Source organism: Saccharomyces mikatae (genome assembly GCF_947241705.1).
Source record: "Saccharomyces mikatae IFO 1815 strain IFO1815 genome assembly, chromosome: 13".
NCBI lineage: Eukaryota > Fungi > Ascomycota > Saccharomycetes > Saccharomycetales > Saccharomycetaceae > Saccharomyces > Saccharomyces mikatae.
Window position 1 is genome coordinate 512,682 of NC_079268.1, and position 20,517 is coordinate 533,198.

At 36.8% G+C, this 20,517-nt stretch overlaps 8 protein-coding genes across 8 annotated transcripts; 5 read left to right on the forward strand and 3 right to left on the reverse strand.

Annotated features, from left to right (window-relative positions):
* Positions 1–236: 236 nt before the first annotated feature.
* On the forward strand, positions 237–3,053 carry EPO1 (Epo1p; the record flags this gene model as incomplete). The annotated part of the gene is made up of 1 exon (XM_056224839.1): positions 237–3,053. The coding sequence occupies one exon, from the start codon at positions 237–239 to the stop codon at positions 3,051–3,053; it is 2,817 nt and encodes a 938-aa protein (XP_056078717.1).
* Positions 3,054–3,299: 246 nt separating this feature from the next.
* On the forward strand, positions 3,300–6,205 carry STO1 (Sto1p; the record flags this gene model as incomplete). The annotated part of the gene is made up of 2 exons (XM_056224840.1): positions 3,300–3,324; positions 3,645–6,205. 2 exons carry the CDS (start codon positions 3,300–3,302, stop codon positions 6,203–6,205), a joined length of 2,586 nt encoding a protein of 861 aa, XP_056078718.1.
* A 293-nt stretch (positions 6,206–6,498) lies between these two features.
* Positions 6,499–7,527, reverse strand: DLT1 (Dlt1p; the record flags this gene model as incomplete). The annotated part of the gene is made up of 1 exon (XM_056224841.1): positions 6,499–7,527. The coding sequence occupies one exon, from the start codon at positions 7,525–7,527 to the stop codon at positions 6,499–6,501; it is 1,029 nt and encodes a 342-aa protein (XP_056078719.1).
* A 544-nt stretch (positions 7,528–8,071) lies between these two features.
* On the reverse strand, positions 8,072–9,088 carry SAS2 (histone acetyltransferase; the record flags this gene model as incomplete). The annotated part of the gene is made up of 1 exon (XM_056224843.1): positions 8,072–9,088. One exon carries the CDS (start codon positions 9,086–9,088, stop codon positions 8,072–8,074), a length of 1,017 nt encoding a protein of 338 aa, XP_056078720.1.
* Positions 9,089–9,458: 370 nt separating this feature from the next.
* Positions 9,459–13,250, forward strand: ECM16 (ATP-dependent RNA helicase ECM16; the record flags this gene model as incomplete). The annotated part of the gene is made up of 1 exon (XM_056224844.1): positions 9,459–13,250. One exon carries the CDS (start codon positions 9,459–9,461, stop codon positions 13,248–13,250), a length of 3,792 nt encoding a protein of 1,263 aa, XP_056078721.1.
* Positions 13,251–13,553: 303 nt separating this feature from the next.
* Positions 13,554–17,567, forward strand: POM152 (Pom152p; the record flags this gene model as incomplete). The annotated part of the gene is made up of 1 exon (XM_056224845.1): positions 13,554–17,567. One exon carries the CDS (start codon positions 13,554–13,556, stop codon positions 17,565–17,567), a length of 4,014 nt encoding a protein of 1,337 aa, XP_056078722.1.
* Positions 17,568–17,847: 280 nt separating this feature from the next.
* Positions 17,848–18,756, forward strand: DPI35 (Dpi35p; the record flags this gene model as incomplete). Its single annotated transcript, XM_056224846.1, has 1 exon — positions 17,848–18,756. The coding sequence occupies one exon, from the start codon at positions 17,848–17,850 to the stop codon at positions 18,754–18,756; it is 909 nt and encodes a 302-aa protein (XP_056078723.1).
* A 128-nt stretch (positions 18,757–18,884) lies between these two features.
* RRB1 (ribosome biosynthesis protein RRB1) lies at positions 18,885–20,414 on the reverse strand (the record flags this gene model as incomplete). The annotated part of the gene is made up of 1 exon (XM_056224847.1): positions 18,885–20,414. One exon carries the CDS (start codon positions 20,412–20,414, stop codon positions 18,885–18,887), a length of 1,530 nt encoding a protein of 509 aa, XP_056078724.1.
* Positions 20,415–20,517: the final 103 nt, after the last annotated feature.

Sequence of the window (20,517 nt, forward strand, 5' to 3'; positions counted from 1 at the left end):
AATATTTCAAATAGTTGGCTCAAAAATACGTTGCATCGAAATAGAAGGTCCTTTTTATTTTCTTTTTCTCTTTTTCTTTTCTTTTTTGGATTACGGCTATAGTTGACTTTGGAGCTTTCTTTCATTGGTTTCCAACAAGCTACTAATAGTCCTAGAAAACTTGGATAGGTACTTCCTAATCCAATAAAATAATCCAGGTGAAAGTCGTTATAAAGTATACATAAACAGATTGAAAAATGGATGCAGGCTTATCAACCATGGCACCAAGAAACGGTCAGTCTTCCGCAAGAGTTAAATTAAGAAACAATCTCTTGAATAGTGACATAGGAGACATTGACATTCGAGATGAGAGTCCAATTTCAAAAAGCGACAATGATAGGAATAACAACAACCAACCTTTTTCCATGTCTCTACAGCAGCAACAGCAATACTATGGTAATGATATCAACGAAGTTCCAATGCAAATGCCACTGCAGCAACGTCAGATTCCGATTCAAATGTACTCACAGCAGCAACGCCAGCAACAACAATACAATCTCGGGTATTCTAATCCACCCTTGAACGGGATACCGGTATCACAGCATAATTTTACCAAACCATCACCGAGCAGTAATCACAATGGTGTTAATAGTAAAAAGGCTTCCTCTTTAACCCAAAGCTCATTTTCCAATTTTTTCAAACATAAACATCAATTTGGGAAATCGAAGAAGAACGCAAAGGGAGTGGGAGATGGTGATGATGACGAGGAAGTTATCCTAGAAGACTCCGCAAATGCAGACCTAACATTTAATGATATTCAAACACTCGGTCACAAAGGTGGTGACAAATATGGATATGGTGGCGATTCGGCTCCTATTATCCCCACATTAGTAACTAGAGATCGCGGGACTATGAGTAATACAGAGTACAGGAAATATATGACTAATCAAAAGAAAACTGCAATGAATGCTATGGCAAAACAGACAAAAAATGGTGGTGCAGTCTCACTGCCACCCCGAGCAATGTCTTTGCAAAGTTTCCCCAATGGTAACCCTTTAATGCAAGCACCCGCTCCTCATCCAAACTTTCCACCAAATAACATGGTGGGTCCCAATTATTCAAGAGCGAATTCACTGATGACTGGCCCTCCCAGACAGTTCCAGCAACCGCAACAACAACAAAGAATGCCACCGATTAATTATTACAACAATCGCCCAGGTCAGTTCCAAAATACTACTCAGCCAGTTATACGTACTGGCCAACAACAACCTCAACAACCTCAACAACCTCGCACCATGTCATTGACAAATGCCCCAAGATATTCGCCCCAAAATCCTACACCATTCGTACTTCAACAGCAGTTATCACAAAGGCAACAACAACCCCAGCAGATGTCGGAAAACTATCGTACAATGTCACTACAAACTCAAAATGTTCCCCAAGGTTTCCAACAGTGGACTTCAAGTGACAATAATGCTAGAGCTGTACCCATCAGGAAACCAGCCGATCAATCTCCAATTTCTTCAAGAAATAACTCAGCTCACTCAATACCAATACCGAGCATACAAAATAAATCATCAAGTACATTTTCCTCTTCTACATCTTCCATAGATGCTACAGCAATCCCTGATTTAAAAAAACAGAGATCTTCGCCATTAAAGAAACAAATAAACAACAATCAAACCATTGTAGAAAAGGGGAAATTAAATGTTTTACAGTTATCTGCACCTCAGCAAAAAGAACTAAAGGAAAAAGAGACGAAACTAGCTGAAATGGAGAAATCTTTACGTGAGAGGGAAATGCTAATAGAAGAAAAGGAACGAGCTAGGAAAAATGATGAAACAAGTGGAGCCTACGAAGCTTCACATAACTCAGATGATTTGAATCTAAGACCTACAAGCGCGTTAGAAACAGGCTTAGGAGATCTTACATTAGATGGTGAAGGTGTAGCGGCCAATAGAGCATCCCTGGTGACTTTTTCGTCAACATTTAGTGATTCTCCCTCCAAGCAGAGAATCATCAACACTAGGACTGGTATGTACAAACTAGAAAACTCTACCGATATTAATGAATACGTGACGGCACAGGAGTTTCCTTCGCCTGAACAACATAGCGCCAATGTAGATAATGATGAAGCTAACGCCATTAACGGAGCCGAGTCGAATAATAGTAATAGTAAGAGAGCTTCTTTTTTACACTCAATACCGGAAAGAGATCCCAAAAGAAACATTTCAGATTCTACCATTAGGCGCCGTCAGTCCGATGATAATGACAAAAGGATAAGCAATGTCAACATATCCATGAATCAAGAAAATATCAACAATGATACTTTCTTATATAAGAAAAATAATCGCGATGGCCACTTGTCAGCAGCTTCATATATGTCTAGCTCTTCGCGAAAATCACTTATTTCTAATACGCTACCCTTGAATATCGATTCTACGTCTGAATCCGATAATTTTATACCACATATGGATTGCTCACCCTCCAAAAGGGAAGTTTCCACAGCTAATCACGGTAAGGGCGACACAAATGTTTCTGAAGAGGACTTCAGTTTTGATAATACCTTGGCAAAAACATATGAACCATTATATACAAAAAGAGGAGACTTGACTCACGCCATTTCAACTGATGGAGAAAAGGGCTCCGAGTCCAAGATGATAACAATTTCTGGTGAACAGTTGAATTTGATCACAGAAAACAAAGAACTGATGAATGAATTGACACTTGTGTCCACCGAACTAGCCGAATCGATAAAAAGAGAAACTGAATTGGAAGAGAGAATACGGCTATATGAAACGGATAACTCAACGCCCAATTTTGACAATTCTTCAAGTGTATCTTTTTCTGATTTTGAAAAGGAACTAAGGAAAAAGTCTAGCAAAATTGTCCAATTGATCCAACAATTAAATGAGGAGAGATTAAAAAGATTCATTGCTGAGGAGCAACTATTACTTCAAGAAAACGGCACCAAACCCAGTTCTATAGAATTGGTTGGAAGAATTGAAAATTTGAATAAGCTTATCGATGAGAGAGATTCTGAAATTGAAATGCTTAAAGATCATTTGCAATAGGTGAGTGATTCCTTTCATTGTATATATTTTCTACTACACTATAATCATATTATGTATAAAATCACTTTACACGTCGACGTTTATTTTTCAGTTTGTTCTTGAAAAAGTTGAAGAGAAATAGAATTCACACATTTAATAACAGGTAAGGTGAAGTAGAGCTGAAAGAGGGACAAGAGATATATCGCTAATCAAAACTGCTTTAGCAAATACATTAGGGGGCACAATTGCACTGTAGATAAATTAGATATGTTTAATAGGAAGAGAAGAGGAGGTATGTTCCAAATGCATTGTTTTCCAGAAGATCCATTTAGAAAGTATACATCAAGACCAGTTAAGATGATATTTCCATTTTTGTCAGTTAGTACGGTGTGCGACAGAAAAGTTTACTTTTGTGGCATTAAGAAGTGGAGAAATTATAAATACAGAATACGTTACAAGAAGAGAACATTCTTATTTTGATTTCTGTCATAATTTGGTTTCGCCTTTCGAATTTATTCGATTGTTTTTGTTTTCTAAAAATCAACTGTCCAGATCCATTCAAATTACTAACATACCCACTTTTGACAATCTTGCATATGATCTTACCATTAGATTTCGATGAAGACGAAAATTATCGCGACTTTAGGCCTCGTGTGCCTAAAAGGCAAAGAATCCCGCCTGTCGTTCAACTGTGTAAAGAGATGATGCCCGATATCCGTACCATTGGTGAATCTGTCAAAGCTTTTGAAGACGATATCAAATTCTTGAGTGAAGCCATAATGAATGAGTATGGTCATGAGGACTACTTTAATAATGCCTTATTGAGTACTTTTAACGCTGTTGTTGTGGAGCAACCGCAAAAACAAGCTGCCATTGCGCTATTAACCATGGTTGTCAATTCAAAAAATAATGTTGCAGGGAAGAGTATCATAAATTACTTTTTCGAAGAATTACAAAAATGGTGTAAAGAGACATATAATAATGAATTCAAGGGTGCTTCGAATGAAACCGGACCATGGAATAAGATTAAATTGATCTTAAGATTTTTATCTATTTTATCTCCAATGTTTTTGGTTGATGAGCTAATCAATATTTACAAGGGCTTATTTGAACTGAGTATTGAACTGAACAATCTGGATCCGGATAATAGAGTTCCGATCTCTGAAGCAATTTACACTAATACTTTGTTGAACATACCATATTTGTTTTTTTTCAACAAGAATAATGATGTTTTAAGAACAAAAGTAGAAGAGCTACTTGTATACGTTGAACAAAACTATCGAGTTAAAACAACAGACATAAAGTTGTTAAGAGAATACAATGACGAATCTCCATATGAAATGGTAGAGCTTGTCCAAGTTGCGTTGCCAAACATCAAGAAAGCATTGGTTAATAACATGGAGCATCTTAATGAATTTTTCCCTGATTGGAACCATTTGTTAACTCCACAAACGGGAGACGAAGGATTTAATGATGCTTTGGCGCTTCCATCAGTAGAAGAGCTGAAACCTTTTCTACGTTTGGATAATGGCATTGGTTCCGTTGATAGTATGTGGAAGACACCAAGATATGTTTTTCACGTTTATTTACCAAATTCTGCTGGTAATTTCGAAACCGTGGTGCCCATCAATACATATGCTGGTCAACTATTCAACGATATTATTATCGATCTGGTTGAAAGTTTGGAATTCAATAGGAAAGAAGTGGCCAGACAAGTAATAACTCTGGATCTTTTTTTTAAGGCTGGTATATTCACAGAACCTGGCGAATCTATTGCCCAGTTAATCGCTACTTATGAAGAAAATCCATTGGCCTCTACTTTCAAGATTGAGGACTTGGCTATTGAAACTATTTTGGGGCTTATTTTCAAATTGCCTAGCGTTTCGCAACCTTTTGCTTACTTTTACACTTTGTTGGTAGATATTTGTCAAAATTCTCCAAAAGCGATTGCCCCTGTTTTTGGTAGGGCATTTAGATTTTTCTACAACCATTTAGATTCTTTGGATTTTGAACTAAAGTTAAGATATTTGGATTGGTTTTCAATTCAAATGAGTAACTTTAACTTTTCTTGGAAATGGAATGAATGGGAAGAAGATTCAATTAAATTCGGAAAGTATTTTTATAACCCGAAGGTAAACTTTGCTAAAAATTTAATTCAAAAAGAGCTACGGTTGACTTCGAATTTTTCAGAAGTGGAGGATAGTTTACCACAAGAATTCACGAAGTATTTGGATACTTCTTACATTCCAAGAGATCAATTGGTTAGTTATTATCAATCTTTATTCACTGGTTACACAGTGGAAGAAGATTCAATTAGAAAGAATGATCTATATTTCAGACAAGAAGGTGTACCTATGGAAAACACAGTTCGAAAAATTTTGGATTATACCCATAAAGCGAATAACTCTAGAGAAGTTACTGAATTAGAAGGTATTTTAGAAGAGTTAAAGGAAGAACATGGTTCCATAATTTCCGACTTTAGCAGATTTGTTATCATATTGCTAGTTCAGGCTGTTGCAGACTCAGGTAGTAGATCTTTATCACATGCTAACAAGTATATCAATGATTTGAAAGAAGATCTCAGAACGGTATTTGGGAAGATTGAATTAGATGCCGAAGTAAAAGAGTACATTATAATTGAAGCCGTTCTAACTTTCTGGAACGCTAACCCCCAGACAGGTTTTCTGGTAGCAGATGCCTTCAAATATGCAGGTTTGATTACTTCTAAAACCATTTTTACATTTATATTTAACGAAACTGGTTTGAAGAATAATGGTTTGGTTGAAGCAACTGCCATTGAAGCTGTCTTTAGAAACTTATCTCAACAGATAACAGAAGAAAATGAAAGCGGAAATAATTTCGAGTTTGTTTTTGAAAGGTTATGCACCATTGTCAACAACACTGTAGGCTTACTGGAAGTTAATAATGACGAAGATATTGAAATACCAAATGTAAACAGTGAGATGGACATTGATGATATTGAAGATGATGGGCTGGATTTGAAGTGGAAGTATGTTACAGCAATAGGATTTATCAAAAGTATACTAAGAAGATATTCTTATGAGTACCGTGAACTAGCAGATAAATTCATTGCTGGCATTGACAACGCCATTCCACATGAGTCGACAAGAAGATCGATTTTAAATTGGATTCAAGAAACAAAGGAAATTTGAAAGAATGAGGCGAAGTGGCTTAGATTTGTTATTATTACTATTTTTAGGTTTTAAACTACACATAACTAGTGTAATATTCTTATGTATAAGATTATTCGGCTTTACGTTTAATTAATATTAAAACTGTATCTATAACAAACAACTGAAATCGTGATTGGACAGGAACAATACCGAAGCTGTGGGTATCACCAAGTTTTCCTCTAATTACTGAATTATTACTTTTATTGTTTAATAAGTATATAATACAACCTAAATGGTATGCTATATTATGCTGCGCTAAGATCAAGCGATTTTTAATGACGGATTACACTTTTGTAGCTATCTACTTCTGTAAGTTTGTCGCGCAGTGCGTTACAATCAGAGTCTGACTCGCACTGGTGTCCTTCAGAATTGGTCAGGTCTACACCAGATGAGATATGCCTTGCCACGGTGCTTCTGCTGCTTTCTCTAACCAAGTGAGTAGGCGATTCAGGAAAATAATGCATATCATCCTGTGCGTATTCGTTTTCATCAAACGGGTTAATTGAATACTTTGATTCAGTTCTTTCAATATTATTAGAACTACCGTTTAATTTAAAATTCTGTAAATTTGCAAACGAAATATCCCTTGTTAATGACATTTCTCCAAAATAGAGACATAATTTAACAAAGTTTATGAACTGGTCTCTCGTAACATCTTTGCCTGAAAATCTGATTGTTTCATATAAGGCAATAAACTTTTTTGCTTTATCTAACTGAATTTTATTGGCATTGTGGTTAACAAATTGAGAGTTCACCACATCAGCAAAAGTATCCTCCAGTTTCATCCTAACATCTAAATTGTTTAGAAACAATCCGTGGTATTTTAACCTGTCCGTTAAACTCTTTATACAATCGGCATAGTTTAGGTATTCTGGGAATAACTTTTCATTTGACGGGTAGTCACATCTCTTCGGAGGTTCTAGTCCATCATGAATAACAGGATCCTTAGGTTTTCTGAGTAGAATCGTTAATTCCTTGGACCTTTCCATATTTTGCAATACTGCTTCTCGACTTGAACGGTGCGGGAGATCAGCCGGCGTGATCGGGATATATCTTCTAGGTATATCCTTTAAGCAGCTCTTGTGAAATAGCATTCTTCCAACAATAATAAAGATACAAAAAACACCAAAAACAACTAAAGCACCAACAACAATGAACGTATTGAAGGCGTTATTCTCTGATTTGGAAGCTTGTGCGATGGAATCTATTGGTAATACAACTGAAAACCCAATCAAAAGTATCAAAGAAACGAAGAGGGAAGCTTTATATAACCACGACTTGAGTTTCGATAATCCGGACATTTACTTTCAATTATCAACAATCACGTCTATAATAATATTACCAGACCAAAGCTGTATGGATAAATTTTTTTCAATAAAATTCAATGTGTTGTGTTATGTTTCACCCCCCCACTTTCTTTTATACCTGGGCGCTATGATCTTTTGTAAAATAATAAAAATTTGATTATATCGTACTCTTGCTTAACTCTAGTTCAACATCACCACAGAGGAATGATTTTTTATCTTCCCTTATCTTCCTTTTTTGCCTTCTTATTTTTGCGTTTGCTTTGTTGCTCATATTTGTTATGTCGTTGCTCGTCATCGAAAAGCGGCTTAAAAGACGGCTTGTGGAAAGTAGACTTGGCATGTCTTTTATAGTGGAAGATGTTTTTATTTTGAACCAAAGCGTAAATACTTAACTAAATGAACTTGTTTCATTATTTCTCTATTGCGGACTATGTTAACTAATGAAGTTTCTCTTTGTAGTCATTCATAAACCAATTCGTCAAGCAGTATTATATCTTGAAATAAATATGTAGTTTATATTACATCGTAAAATTGATTTCTAGTCGTCTATTAGCAAGTATTCATCTTTTAGTTTGAACCAGTTCCCTTTTGCTCCGTGCGTTTTCAACCAAGTGTTCAAGGATTGTAAGTATATTTGATTATTTTCTCCGATACAGTTCAAGTGCTTCAAAGTTAAAATAATATCACTGACTCTCATTCCAGTCACTATAGAGAGGTCCTCCAGGGTCACTTTATCAAAATGTGCGAGATCACCTTCAATGAGATGCCAACAGAGTATCTGTGACCAGTATTTCAAGTACCCGATCAATCCAAAGGGGGATAACGGTACTTCTGGCCCTGATATGACACCTTCTGATTGAGATAATTTATATGAGAACTCAATAAGTAAAAGGCCCAACCCACGCCTTTGATATGGTGGGAATATCAAGATGCATGCTAGGTTATTTTGCTGATATGACACAAGATCTTTCGAAAAAAACCCCATTGGCTTTTCTGATCCAGTTTCGTAAACTATGTAAAATTCATAATGATCTACCTTAAAATACATGGATTTGTTGTCCAGATACAACTTCGTAAAAAGACAAAGACATTGGCAAAATAGCTGGTGCTTGGATCCTTTCACTCTTCTTATTGTGTATTCTGGACTTTTATATTTTATTTTGCCCGGAGAACGGTATTGGAATGGACAGAATGCAACATGTGCTTCAAACCGTGTCCGGTCATCGGTGTACTTGAAGCAATATTCACAGACAAAAAGAGTGTCTAGCCAGTATCGCTCGCTGGAAGCAGAAGAAAGCTGGCACTTGGACTCGGAGCATCCTAACCTTTTGGTTTCAGGGTCAAAATAAACAGCACTCCCATACCAAGTGGGAAATCTTTTGCTCAAACCGAATTGGATCTGCTTTATGTTCCTTTCGTTCAGTATTCCATATAACATCTCCTTTTGACCCTTTTTTATCTTTGCTGAGGATTCATTCTTTCCTTTTCCACCATTTTTCTTCCCTTTAAGTTGCTGGGCAGTTGCTGTGAGTGATTGACCTATAGATCCGGCCATTCTCCTCAGGATTAAAAACAAAGATCAACTAAACGGTAGCGACCCGCGTTGCAAAAGAAATTGACTTTCAATTTAAAGGATTTACAACGCTTTACAACTTTTTACATGCTTCATCCAGTCTGAAATGGATGTGGTTTAAAGATTCATAAACTCTTGTGATTGATCAACCATCTCGCTATTCTTCACATTTACGCGCCCAACGTATAATGGTTGGGTGTTCCGAAAATTTTCATTGGCGATGAGCTGCTAAAGTATTGTTATTCCAGATGGCACCATTATAATAATATCAAAAGAGCAGAAGCTACAGACCATCTAAAAATATATTGAGGCAATCTAGTACTGACAACAGACTCTTTGAAATAGTACAAATATGGGTACTTATAGGAAAAGGTTCAATGAGAAGGCCAGATCCGGCCATATGGCTAAATTAAAAGAGTTGAAGAGAATCAGGAATAAGCAGTTTACCAGACAGGATGAAAACAATGAAGAGATGAAAAAGTCGGATTCAGATACATGTGAAAGTGTCATAGCGGATTCAAACGTTAATGCTGATGTCCTTAAACCTCTTACTGAGGAAGAAAAGATGATGAAAAAAAGAAAGTTACAAGAGTTATTTACCCCAAAGGAATCAAAAGTTTCAAGATTGAAGAAAAAAAGGCTGGATAAGTTTATTGAGCATCAGCTGAAAAGAGAGGAAAGAAAGACTATTATTGACAAACTTCAAAACTATAAGATAGATACAAGTTTGTTGACAAGCTCTAAAAAGCTAGGTGAGGGCAGGCAGACTAAGAAGGAAGAATTCAAAGAAGCACTGAGTTTAGAGCGTCAAGGAAGAGGAAGTGAAAAAACAAAAGAGGTGTTATATGAAGAGTATGAATCGAAAGTTTGGGATAAGGATAGTGAAGCAGAGAGCCAAGAGGACGATGACCAAGAAGATTTCGAGGCGTCATTTGGTACTATGGTGGAACCAACAGATAAGGAAGAGAACAAATCGTCTGGTTTTATTGATCACAGGCCAGCAAAATTTGGTGGATCTGGCTTTGGTTTCGGATTCAATAATGTAAAGGTCGTGAATAAAGGAAGTAAAACTCCAAAGATGAAATATAATTGGCGACAACGTGTAGAGATGGAAGAACAAAAAAAGCATGGGAAGGATGAAGAAATGGATTTCGACACGACATCAGAAGATGAAGACGAGATGGAACATGAAGAAGAAGAAAACCAAGATAGGTCTAGTAAAGACTTACCTGAAGAAGCTGAAGGTACGAATGGCGAAACTAGTTTAAAAGAATCTGACCAAAAAAACGTCGGAAGTGAATTCAAGGACTGGGCTAATCAAGAAATCAAAAAAATGGAAGGCAGGAATCAAGAGCTGGTAACCCCCACTTTAAACATTGACTACAAACCGATAGTCAGAGAGGAAGATTTAGATGATGGTCTCAAAGAAACCTACATCCCAATAGATGAGAATTCGACACGTAAAGCCTTCTATGTCAAGGTTAATAGATCAGACGAAATTCAGAAAACAAGAATCCAACTACCTGTATTTGGTGAGGAACACAGAATTATGGAGGCTATTCACCACAATGATGTAGTGATTATCTGTGGTGAAACCGGGTCGGGAAAGACTACACAAGTCCCACAGTTTTTATATGAAGCAGGTTTTGGTGCCGAAGACTCTCCAGATTATCCAGGGATGGTTGGTATTACACAACCAAGAAGGGTGGCTGCTGTGTCTATGGCTGGGCGTGTAGCAAATGAATTGGGTGATCATGGTCATAAAGTAGGATATCAAATTAGGTTTGATTCTACCATGAAGGGGGATAAAAAAGTAAAGTTTATGACGGATGGGGTTTTATTACGAGAAATGATGCATGATTTTAAATTGGCTAAATATTCCTCTATTATCATAGATGAAGCCCACGAAAGAAACATCAATACTGATATTTTGATTGGTATGTTGAGCCGTTGTGTTCGCTTGAGGGCTAAACAGCATGAGGAAAATCCAACGGAACACAAGAGACTAAAACTTATTGTCATGTCGGCTACATTAAGGGTATCAGACTTCAGTGAAAATAAATCATTGTTTCCTATTGTACCTCCTGTGTTACAGGTTGATGCAAGGCAGTTCCCTGTCTCTATCCACTTTAATCGTAGAACTGCATTCAATTATACAGAAGAGGCTTTTAGAAAGACCTGTAAAATTCATCAGAAGCTCCCTCCTGGTGCTATATTGGTGTTCTTGACCGGTCAGCAAGAAATCACACACATGGTAAAAAGGTTAAGAAAGGAATTTCCTTTCAAGAAGAATTCCCAATACAACAAAGAACTAGATACTACTATCTCTAAGGTAGGTGTTAGTCCAAAAACAACAGACTTGGAGGCTGAAGACATAGATTTTAGTGTCCAAGTTATTGACCAAGATAAATTTAAGAGCGCAATAGAATACGAAGAGCATGAGGCTAACAATGATAGTGGAGAAGAAGGGGAAGAAGAAGGATTTGAGGAGGTCTTAACTGAAGAACAAACAGCTAATGATCCTCTATATGTGCTTCCACTATATTCTCTATTACCAACCAAGGATCAAATGAGAGTCTTCCAGCAACCTCCTCAAGGCTCCAGATTATGTATTGTTGCAACCAATGTTGCAGAAACATCGTTGACTATACCTGGGGTTAGATATGTCGTTGATTGTGGGAGATGTAAGGAACGTAAGTATAATGAATCAAATGGTGTGCAGAGTTTTGAAGTCGGTTGGGTCAGTAAAGCTAGTGCTAATCAAAGAAGCGGGAGAGCAGGACGTACTGGTCCAGGTCATTGTTACCGTTTATATTCATCCGCTGTTTTCGAACATGATTTTGAACAGTTTTCCAAACCTGAAATTCTAAGAATGCCAGTGGAAAGCATCGTGTTACAAATGAAGAGTATGGCTATTCATAATATTGTGAATTTCCCATTTCCAACTCCCCCAGATAGGATAGCTCTTTCTAAAGCAGTGCAGTTACTGCAATATTTAGGAGCTCTTGATAATAAAGAAAAGATTACTGAAGATGGTAGAAGGATGAGCCTTTTCCCTCTTTCGCCTAGATTCTCTAAAATGTTGCTTGTTTCCGATGAAAAAGCCTGCCTTCCTTATATCGTAGCAATTGTCAGTGTACTTTCCGTGGGAGATCCATACATCAATGAATTTGAGCTAGGAATAAATGAAATTTCAAGGAAATTAAGTGCTGATGAGCAGAGTGATGAAATTGATAAAAAAGTTGATAAATCAATATCTGATATGGACCCCGAGCTCAAAAAGGAATTGCGCACTAAATTCTATAAAAGCAGGGCTCAGTTCAGTAAGTTGGATAAGTTCAGTGATGTATTTCGTTTACTAAGTGTTGTGAGCGCAATGGATTATGTCCCGAGTAAACAGAAAGAAATATTCATAAAGAAGAATTTCTTAAGAGGCAAATTAATGGACGAAATAGTTAAGCTAAGGAAGCAGTTAATGTACATCATTAAGTCAAACACATCAAAAGAAAACATTGCCGTAGTAGTTAGAAGTGAAGACCTAAAAAGTGACATTCCAAGCGCAATACAAATAAAGCTATTAAAACAAATGATTTGCTCAGGCTTTGTTGATCATGTTGCTGTAAGAGCAGATGTTTTATTTCCGGATGATGCAAAAATAACGAACAGGACGTCTATGATCAATATTCCCTATGTTCCTGTTCTGACCACGAGAACATCCAATATCGAAAATTGCTTCGTCTATATTCATCCCACCTCAATCTTGAACAATTTGGGGGAAATACCACCAAAATACATGCTATACTATTCATTGCATCTGGGTGGAAATAATAAAACAAGAATGAACGCCTTGTGTGACATTGCAAGCACACCGTTAGCAAACATAGCAAGAAAGGGTCTTCTTTTGACATACAGCAAACCTTTGACTGGCCAAGGTCTGAAAACTATTAATCTATCGCCTACAGAACGTTACTGTTATGTGGTTCCTAGATTTGGATCTAGAGTGGACAACGATCTTAAAATTGGCTGGGATTTAAATCCTATAGCAGTGCATCAAAGGAAGCAAAATGGCCAATGGACAGTCATTAAGTTTATTACTAGAAAAAGTTTCCAGACGATCGGAAACGAAGAAGAAAAAAAGAAATAGTGCCTTAGTATCCTAGAGCTCGATTAGTATTACATATCAATATATAGAGATAATAAATTAACGATACTGTGGTTAAAAATGATAGTAAATATATAGTACTTTCACTCTCCAAAGTTCGCAATATTCCTTTCGCAACAATAACCAAAAAAGATCATCTTACACGCTATAATCACTTAGTACGTTATTTTTCTAGTGAACAAAAATAAGAACTTGTTAGGCAATAATAAATGGAATCTCATCGAACCAATTTAAAGTGAATTACAGATCCATTGTATTAGGTAAGTTCATCAGGAGACTTGTAGAATGGAGTACAGATATAACGCGTTTAATGATACTCCGCGAGGAAATCATTGGATCGGCAATTCTGCGTCCGGATCATCACACCCATCTTATAGTAATCGCTCTAAAATAAGCGCAACACGACGTTTCCAATACGAAGATGATGAGCCTAGTGAAGGAAATCGAGCTCTAAGCCCAAAAAAATTTAAGAATACTGGAAGTGATTCAAGCGATAAAAAATCAAAGATATATGAACGCAACAGCAAAGACCGCCACATTAGTGGTGATAAAAAGGTCGATACTCATTCATTACCCTTAATATCAACTAACGTTTTAGAGATTTCCAAACAAAGAACACTTGCGGTGATATTATTCCTGATCATTCAATGTTACAAAATATATGATCTGGTAATACTTAAATCTGGGCTGCCACTTCCGGGTTTGTTGTTTAAGAATTATCGATTTAACTTCGTATCCAAATATTTCATAATTGATTCTTTATTCCTGTATGTTTTGCCATCTTTTAACATTCCTAAACTGACCTTCAAACCATGGATGGTGTATCTCCAGATCTTGGCCATGATACTACTGAACATTTTTATATCAAGCGATCATGAGTTCATTTTGGTTTCATTAGTTTTGACCACTTGGAGGAAACTTCACGCGAGAGAACTCAGCGTAACAGGCTCGGCCATCAATCACCATCGTATTGTTGATTCATCTTCCCATTTCAAAGGTGCTCTAACAATCAAGATCCTACCTGAAAATACAGCTATGTTCAACCCTCTTCATGAATCATACTGTTTACCTATGGACACCAATCTTTTTAAAGTTAGCTCTATTGACGTACCCATTAGAATAAATTCAACCGAAGAGATTGATTTCATCGAATTAGAATATAGAGATCTTTACACGAATGCAGTAGAACTACGTTCCTTGAGTAAGAAAGACTTCAGAATCATCAATAACCCTAAATCTCTACTTAAAAAAGAAAATTCGGTCCTAAAAACTCATTCAAACGATTTTGAGGAAGATAGCACAATTCGTTATTTGGCTTTAACCCTTCAAGACACTGGCTTTTATCAAATAAAAAAAATTGTTGACTCCAAGAAATTAAACTTGAAAATCCACCAATCACACTTGATTGTTCCCCACTGTCCAATTGCATCAATAACTGGGGCTGGAAATAATGATAGGTGTATTGGTGATTCGGATAATATTTCTCTTGAAATTCAAGGTGTACCTCCAATGAAGTTAGCATATTCTAAGATTGTTAATGGTCAAAGGTTCACATATGTAGATTCCAGCCTGCAACCAGAATATTTTGAGTCTCCCTTACAATCAAGTAAACCCAGACAAAGTTTTACTCAAGAAGAACTAAACGATTTGAAATGGGGTAGAAGCCAGCCTGTTAATATTAATTTAGATTCTCTGATTACCCAGGATGGTAAGTATGCATATAACGTTGACAAAATAATTGATGGCCTGGGTAATGTAGTAGATTTTACATCTCTTCCTGAAGATTTAAGAAAACGTTATGATTTATCCTATGATTTTAATGTTCATGGAATCCCACGCGCAGCTCTAGAGGAAAGATTTGATCCTAAATCACCCACGAAACGTTCTATTGCCATTGTCTTAGAAGAAATCAAAAACTGGACATCAGATATTCCATATGTTATAAGCATGTCATATACTGGCTCACAAGATGAGGCGAAAAAGAAAATGAATATTACTACGAATTCTTTAGCTAAAGTGTTTCAAGCCGATCTTCCGGGTTTGTATAATTTAGAATACGTCGAATCTAAGTTTTGTCCCGGTGTGATTATTGGTAAATCGAACGTTCTAGTCACTATGCCAGTTGCACCTACTATGGAAGTTAAATCTTTCCCGATATTGGACCAATGTGTCGGACAAGTTGGCCTGAATTTCGAGCTATCTTTTACTGGTGCTCCACCGTACTATTATAACACCAAAATTTACAAGCTTGAAAATGGTGAAAGAAAGCTATACGATGCAAAGAGACATACATCCGAAGGTACCAGAAATCACTTCAGCTATAGTCCACCTAAGGAAGGTAATTATGAAATTGTGTTTAACAATGTTTCTAATAAATTATTCACGGAGCCAATTAAATTAGAACCTGTTGAAGATTATACGTTCAAAACCTCAATGAGAGTAAAACCAAGCGCAGCATTAAAATCACAGCATGATTTAAAACTTTGTTTGGGTGACCACAGCACTGTTCCTGTTGCCCTAAAAGGACAAGCTCCTTTCACGTTAACATATGACATCATAGAAACATTCTCGAGCAAGAGGAAGACATATGAAATCAAAGAAATCAAAAGCAATGAATATGTCATTAAAACTCCAGATTTTACTACCGGTGGTGATTATATCCTATCTTTAGTTTCTATTAAGGATTCTACTGGGTGTCTAGTTGGACTCAGCCAATCGGATGCTAAGATACAGGTGAGAAGGGATATTCCATCTGCGGCTTTCAATTTTTTTGAGCCTGTCAAAGAAGTCAGAATTAAGCATGGTTCTGTTACCGAAATACCACTCAAACTAAGTGGGGAGGGGCCATTTACCGTTAAATTTAAACACATGGATTACAATGAAAACTTTCTGAAAGAATTTGAAAACAAATTTCAGAATAGTTACAAACCGGCCTTGAAAGTCACTGAAGAAGGACTTTACCAATTGGTTGACATTCGTGACTCAAGTTGTCAAGGTAAAGTGATTAACCAAAATAGCGTGTATAAGGTGTCTTTCTTGAAGAGGCCAAGCTTTACCATCCAAGATAATCATCATATAACAAAATTGACGAACAACCTATTTACCAAAGAAGAAGTCTGTCAAGGGATGGAGGGTACCGTTGATTTGGCTCTATTTGGCTCTCCGCCGTTTATATTAGAATACGATTTGATGGCACCCAATGGCCATATTTCCTCAAAAAAGATTCAGGTGGCAACTAGATATGCTTCGCTAAAACTGCCTAATCAAGTTCCTGGAGAATATATAACTACAATTAAGGCTATTTTTGATGGCAATTATGGTGAGGCCGACATACATTTTAAAGAACATCAGTCTGAACTTGTAATCAAACAAACCGTACATCCCATTCCAGATGTTGTATTTGCTGACGGAGGTAAAACCTTGCGTGCATGTGCTGCTAATGTGGGTCAAATCTCATTTTTGGAAGCGATAGATTTAAAGTTTTTGCAAGGAGAAAGCCCATTCTCAATAACTTTTAGCGTCTATCACGAAAGTACTAGTCGAACAGACCAATATACCATTGACAACATTGACTCAGAAAATTTCACATTCGAAAAGCTATACGAAGGCATGAAGTTGGGCAACCATGCCATAAGTATTGATTCTGTTACTGACGCAAATGGCTGCGTCAATAATGTTATATCCGGCTCGCGTAACCAAATTTTGGTGTCAATTACTGATGCACCAAAGATACACATATTAGATCCTTCCACAGAGTACTGTGTAGGGGATTACGTCGCTTATCAACTAAATGGTGTAGCACCATTTATGATCAAGTATGAATTCAATGGTATTCCGCTGAAATCTAAAGAGCGCAGTTCACAGTTTGTCCGATTGGCATCTGAACCGGGTGTTATATCCATCACCTCTTTACAGGATTCATCGTCTCAATGCATCGTAGACTTTACGAAACCAGGTTCGAAGAGTGAGTTTGATGATTTATCCTTAAACATACATCCAATTCCTTCCGTAACTGTTTCTCAAGGAAACTATATCACTGAAGACATTCACGAGGGTGATCAGGCTGAAGTGATCTTTTCATTCGAAGGTACACCTCCTTTCTCTTTAACTTATGTAAGGACAGAAGAAACGGATGGAAAGCACGGCAAAAAGAGGTCGCAGGTTGTTGAAACGCACAAAGTCACTGATATATATTCCCATGAATACAAGGTAGTCACAAGTCTGCAAGGTACCTACGAGGCTATTGAAATTACAGATGCCTTTTGTTTTGCCAAGAATGATCTCTTTTTCAATAATTAAGTATCACATGAAAATTAGATGGAAGATTTCTTTCCCGTAATATTCTTGTACGATTAAAATGTATAATATATCTCTGTACATCAATATTAAAATACTAAAGAAAGCGAAAAGATTCTTGAATTGTTCCATTCTTTGAAATGCTCAAGTTATTTGATCTAGTTAGGTCACTTCACAATGATTCAACATAGGGTTAGTGTGAAAAGAAAAAGAAAAAAAGTGCCGACACTTACTTATATTTCCATATTAAAAAGGGTATCAAAAGCAGCAGCAGAAAACCTCAATGACTTATCCAAAAAGAATACCTGTAAATGCGTGGTCTGATGTCCTTAGGGTAGCAAAGCCCCTGATTATCACTTTCGATGCGTATAATACACTATATGCTACAAAACTTCCGGTTATGGAACAATACTGCATGGTTGGACGTAAATATGGTATCAAGGCTAATCCTTCAACATTAACGAAGAATTTCCCACATGTTTTCAAGAAATTGAAGGAGGATTATCCTCAGTACGGAAAATTCTCTAACATTAAGCCCGAAGAATGGTGGTCTATTTTGATTAGGAACCTCTTTGCACCGAATGAAATCCCCAATGAGATGATAAGTGAAATATTGATGCGGTTTTCGGGCTTCGAATCGTATTTTGTTTATCCAGATTTGGTCAGGTTCTTGAAGAGTTTGAAATCAAGATATCCTAATATTATATTAGGAATAATAAGCAATACAGATCCAATTTTTTACAAGCTGTTGAAGAATATTGGATTGTATGAAACCTTTGCTGATAAAATCTACTTGTCATATGAGCTTGACCTGACTAAGCCTGATAAGGCAATATTTCAACATGCGCTTGATGATATCATATATAAACACCCTTATTTACTAAAATCGTACTCCAAGGAAGAAATTCTACAGCATTGCTTCCATATTGGAGATGAGTTAAACAATGATCTTGAAGGGGCAGTAGCTGCCGGTTGGACGGGTATACTTTTGGATAGAAATGATAAATATGGATATTTATCAAAGTCGATTAGTGAAGCAGCCAGAGACGAATACAAACTGTCAATTGATAAAATAGATAACAATTCAATAAACACTTGGGAAGCCAGTACTAAACAAACCGATACGTTACAGCTGAGTGAAAAAAAATACGTCGTTTCAAATTTCGAGGTTTTAAAGGAACTATTTCCATGAACACTGTACTCATCACAATGGCAATTATGTATTAAAGATACTTTTCATGTCTGCTATTTATTTATCTGAGTTGATTTGTTTATTGTTAATATACCATGTTTTAATGTATGATCTATGTAGTATACAATTTAGACACTGATTGTTTTCCAGACGTTCAAACCATCAGTACCGGTACTTACCAAACAACCTGGAATTTGCTTGTGCCATTTGACATCTTTAACTTCCTTTTGCCAATGAACAAATAATAACTGCGGTGGGATTTCCTGTAACTCTTTTGTTTCAGCGGTTTGTTGTTTAATTTCTTCATCATCGGCTTCCACAGATAAATCCCATAAAGTTACAGTGTTATCTTCTGAACCTACTGCAACAATAGATTCATCTAATGGGTTGAATGCAATAGAAGTAATGGCTCCCTTATGGAAGTCATATTGAGCAACTGGCTGAACACTGTCAGCATTACTTGGTGTAAACTGTCTCAGATCCCATACACCCCAGGTACCATTGTCGTCACCACTTGCAAGCAAATAACCTATTTTGTCACTCCAACTTATGACGTTTACATCAGTGTTAGAAGCCTTAACAGAGATGGCTGGCTTATGTTTTTTTGATCTTGTATCCCAAATCCTTATATATCCATCACAACCTGCTGTTGCAAAAACCGTTGATTCTGAGCGAGACCACTGGATGTCTTCTATGGATTTATTGTTTGAAACAGTAAATGGCTGTTTATCAGTCACCCATCTGGAAGTGTGCCTTTGAGTGAAATATACCTGTCCTGAACAATCACCTGATAATAAAGAGCCAGTCTTGATCAATGGTGACCAATCTAACCCATAACCTTCAACATTTCCGTGATTTTTGACGGTATGAATAGGACGCTTAGCGGACTTTGGGATTTGATAACCTGGTGTAGCAAAAGCTTTGCTTTGTGGAGCTAAATCATATATATAGACATCACCATTTTCACTCATTGTAGCAGTTAGTACCTCTTGATTAGATACGGCGAATGGAGAAACCTTTAGTCTATTAGTTGTATCTCTCAGTGGTATATTTTCGTTCTCAATAATGGGGTCTATATCATCATCATCCTCCTCCTCATCTTCTTCTTCATTTTCGTCTTTCAAAAGTGTCTTCGTTAAATTAGAAAGTGCCAAGACCATTAGCTCATTTTCCTTTTTTCTCGAAGATTGAGTGGCTGTGGTTAACAGAATAGACTGTGGATAGTTTCTACGTTCAGATCCTAATGTATCTGGAATGACGTCTAGTGTCAGACATGGCCATGGCATGTTGACATTATGTAGCATTTCATAAACGGTAGGATCGGCCTCAAGAACTTCATCTGGACCTAACGGACGAGACATATGAGGCAAGTATAGCTCCTGAATCTTCTCTTTGTTGTCTTCAGACTGGTCCTTTTGTACTAAAGTTTCAGCTTCTTCTTGCTTTTTCTTAAGGTCATCTTCGTCATTAATTTCATCATCACCATCAATTTCAATAATTTCACCATCACTATCAAACTCGTCGCTCAATTGTTCTTCTAGATTATTCATAGGAGCATCTTGTTCTCCAGATGTAGAAAAAACAGGGACAGAATTAAAGTCCTTCTTAGCGGAGACTACTCTATCTTGCTCGTCAGCTTCAATGGACCTTTTTGACATTATGTCGTCGTTTCCGTATTGATTGAAAAAATGTGAGCTGGTAGTATAGTTATTTACTTACACACTTCAGCAATACAATCCCTATATAAAAATGATCATCTCA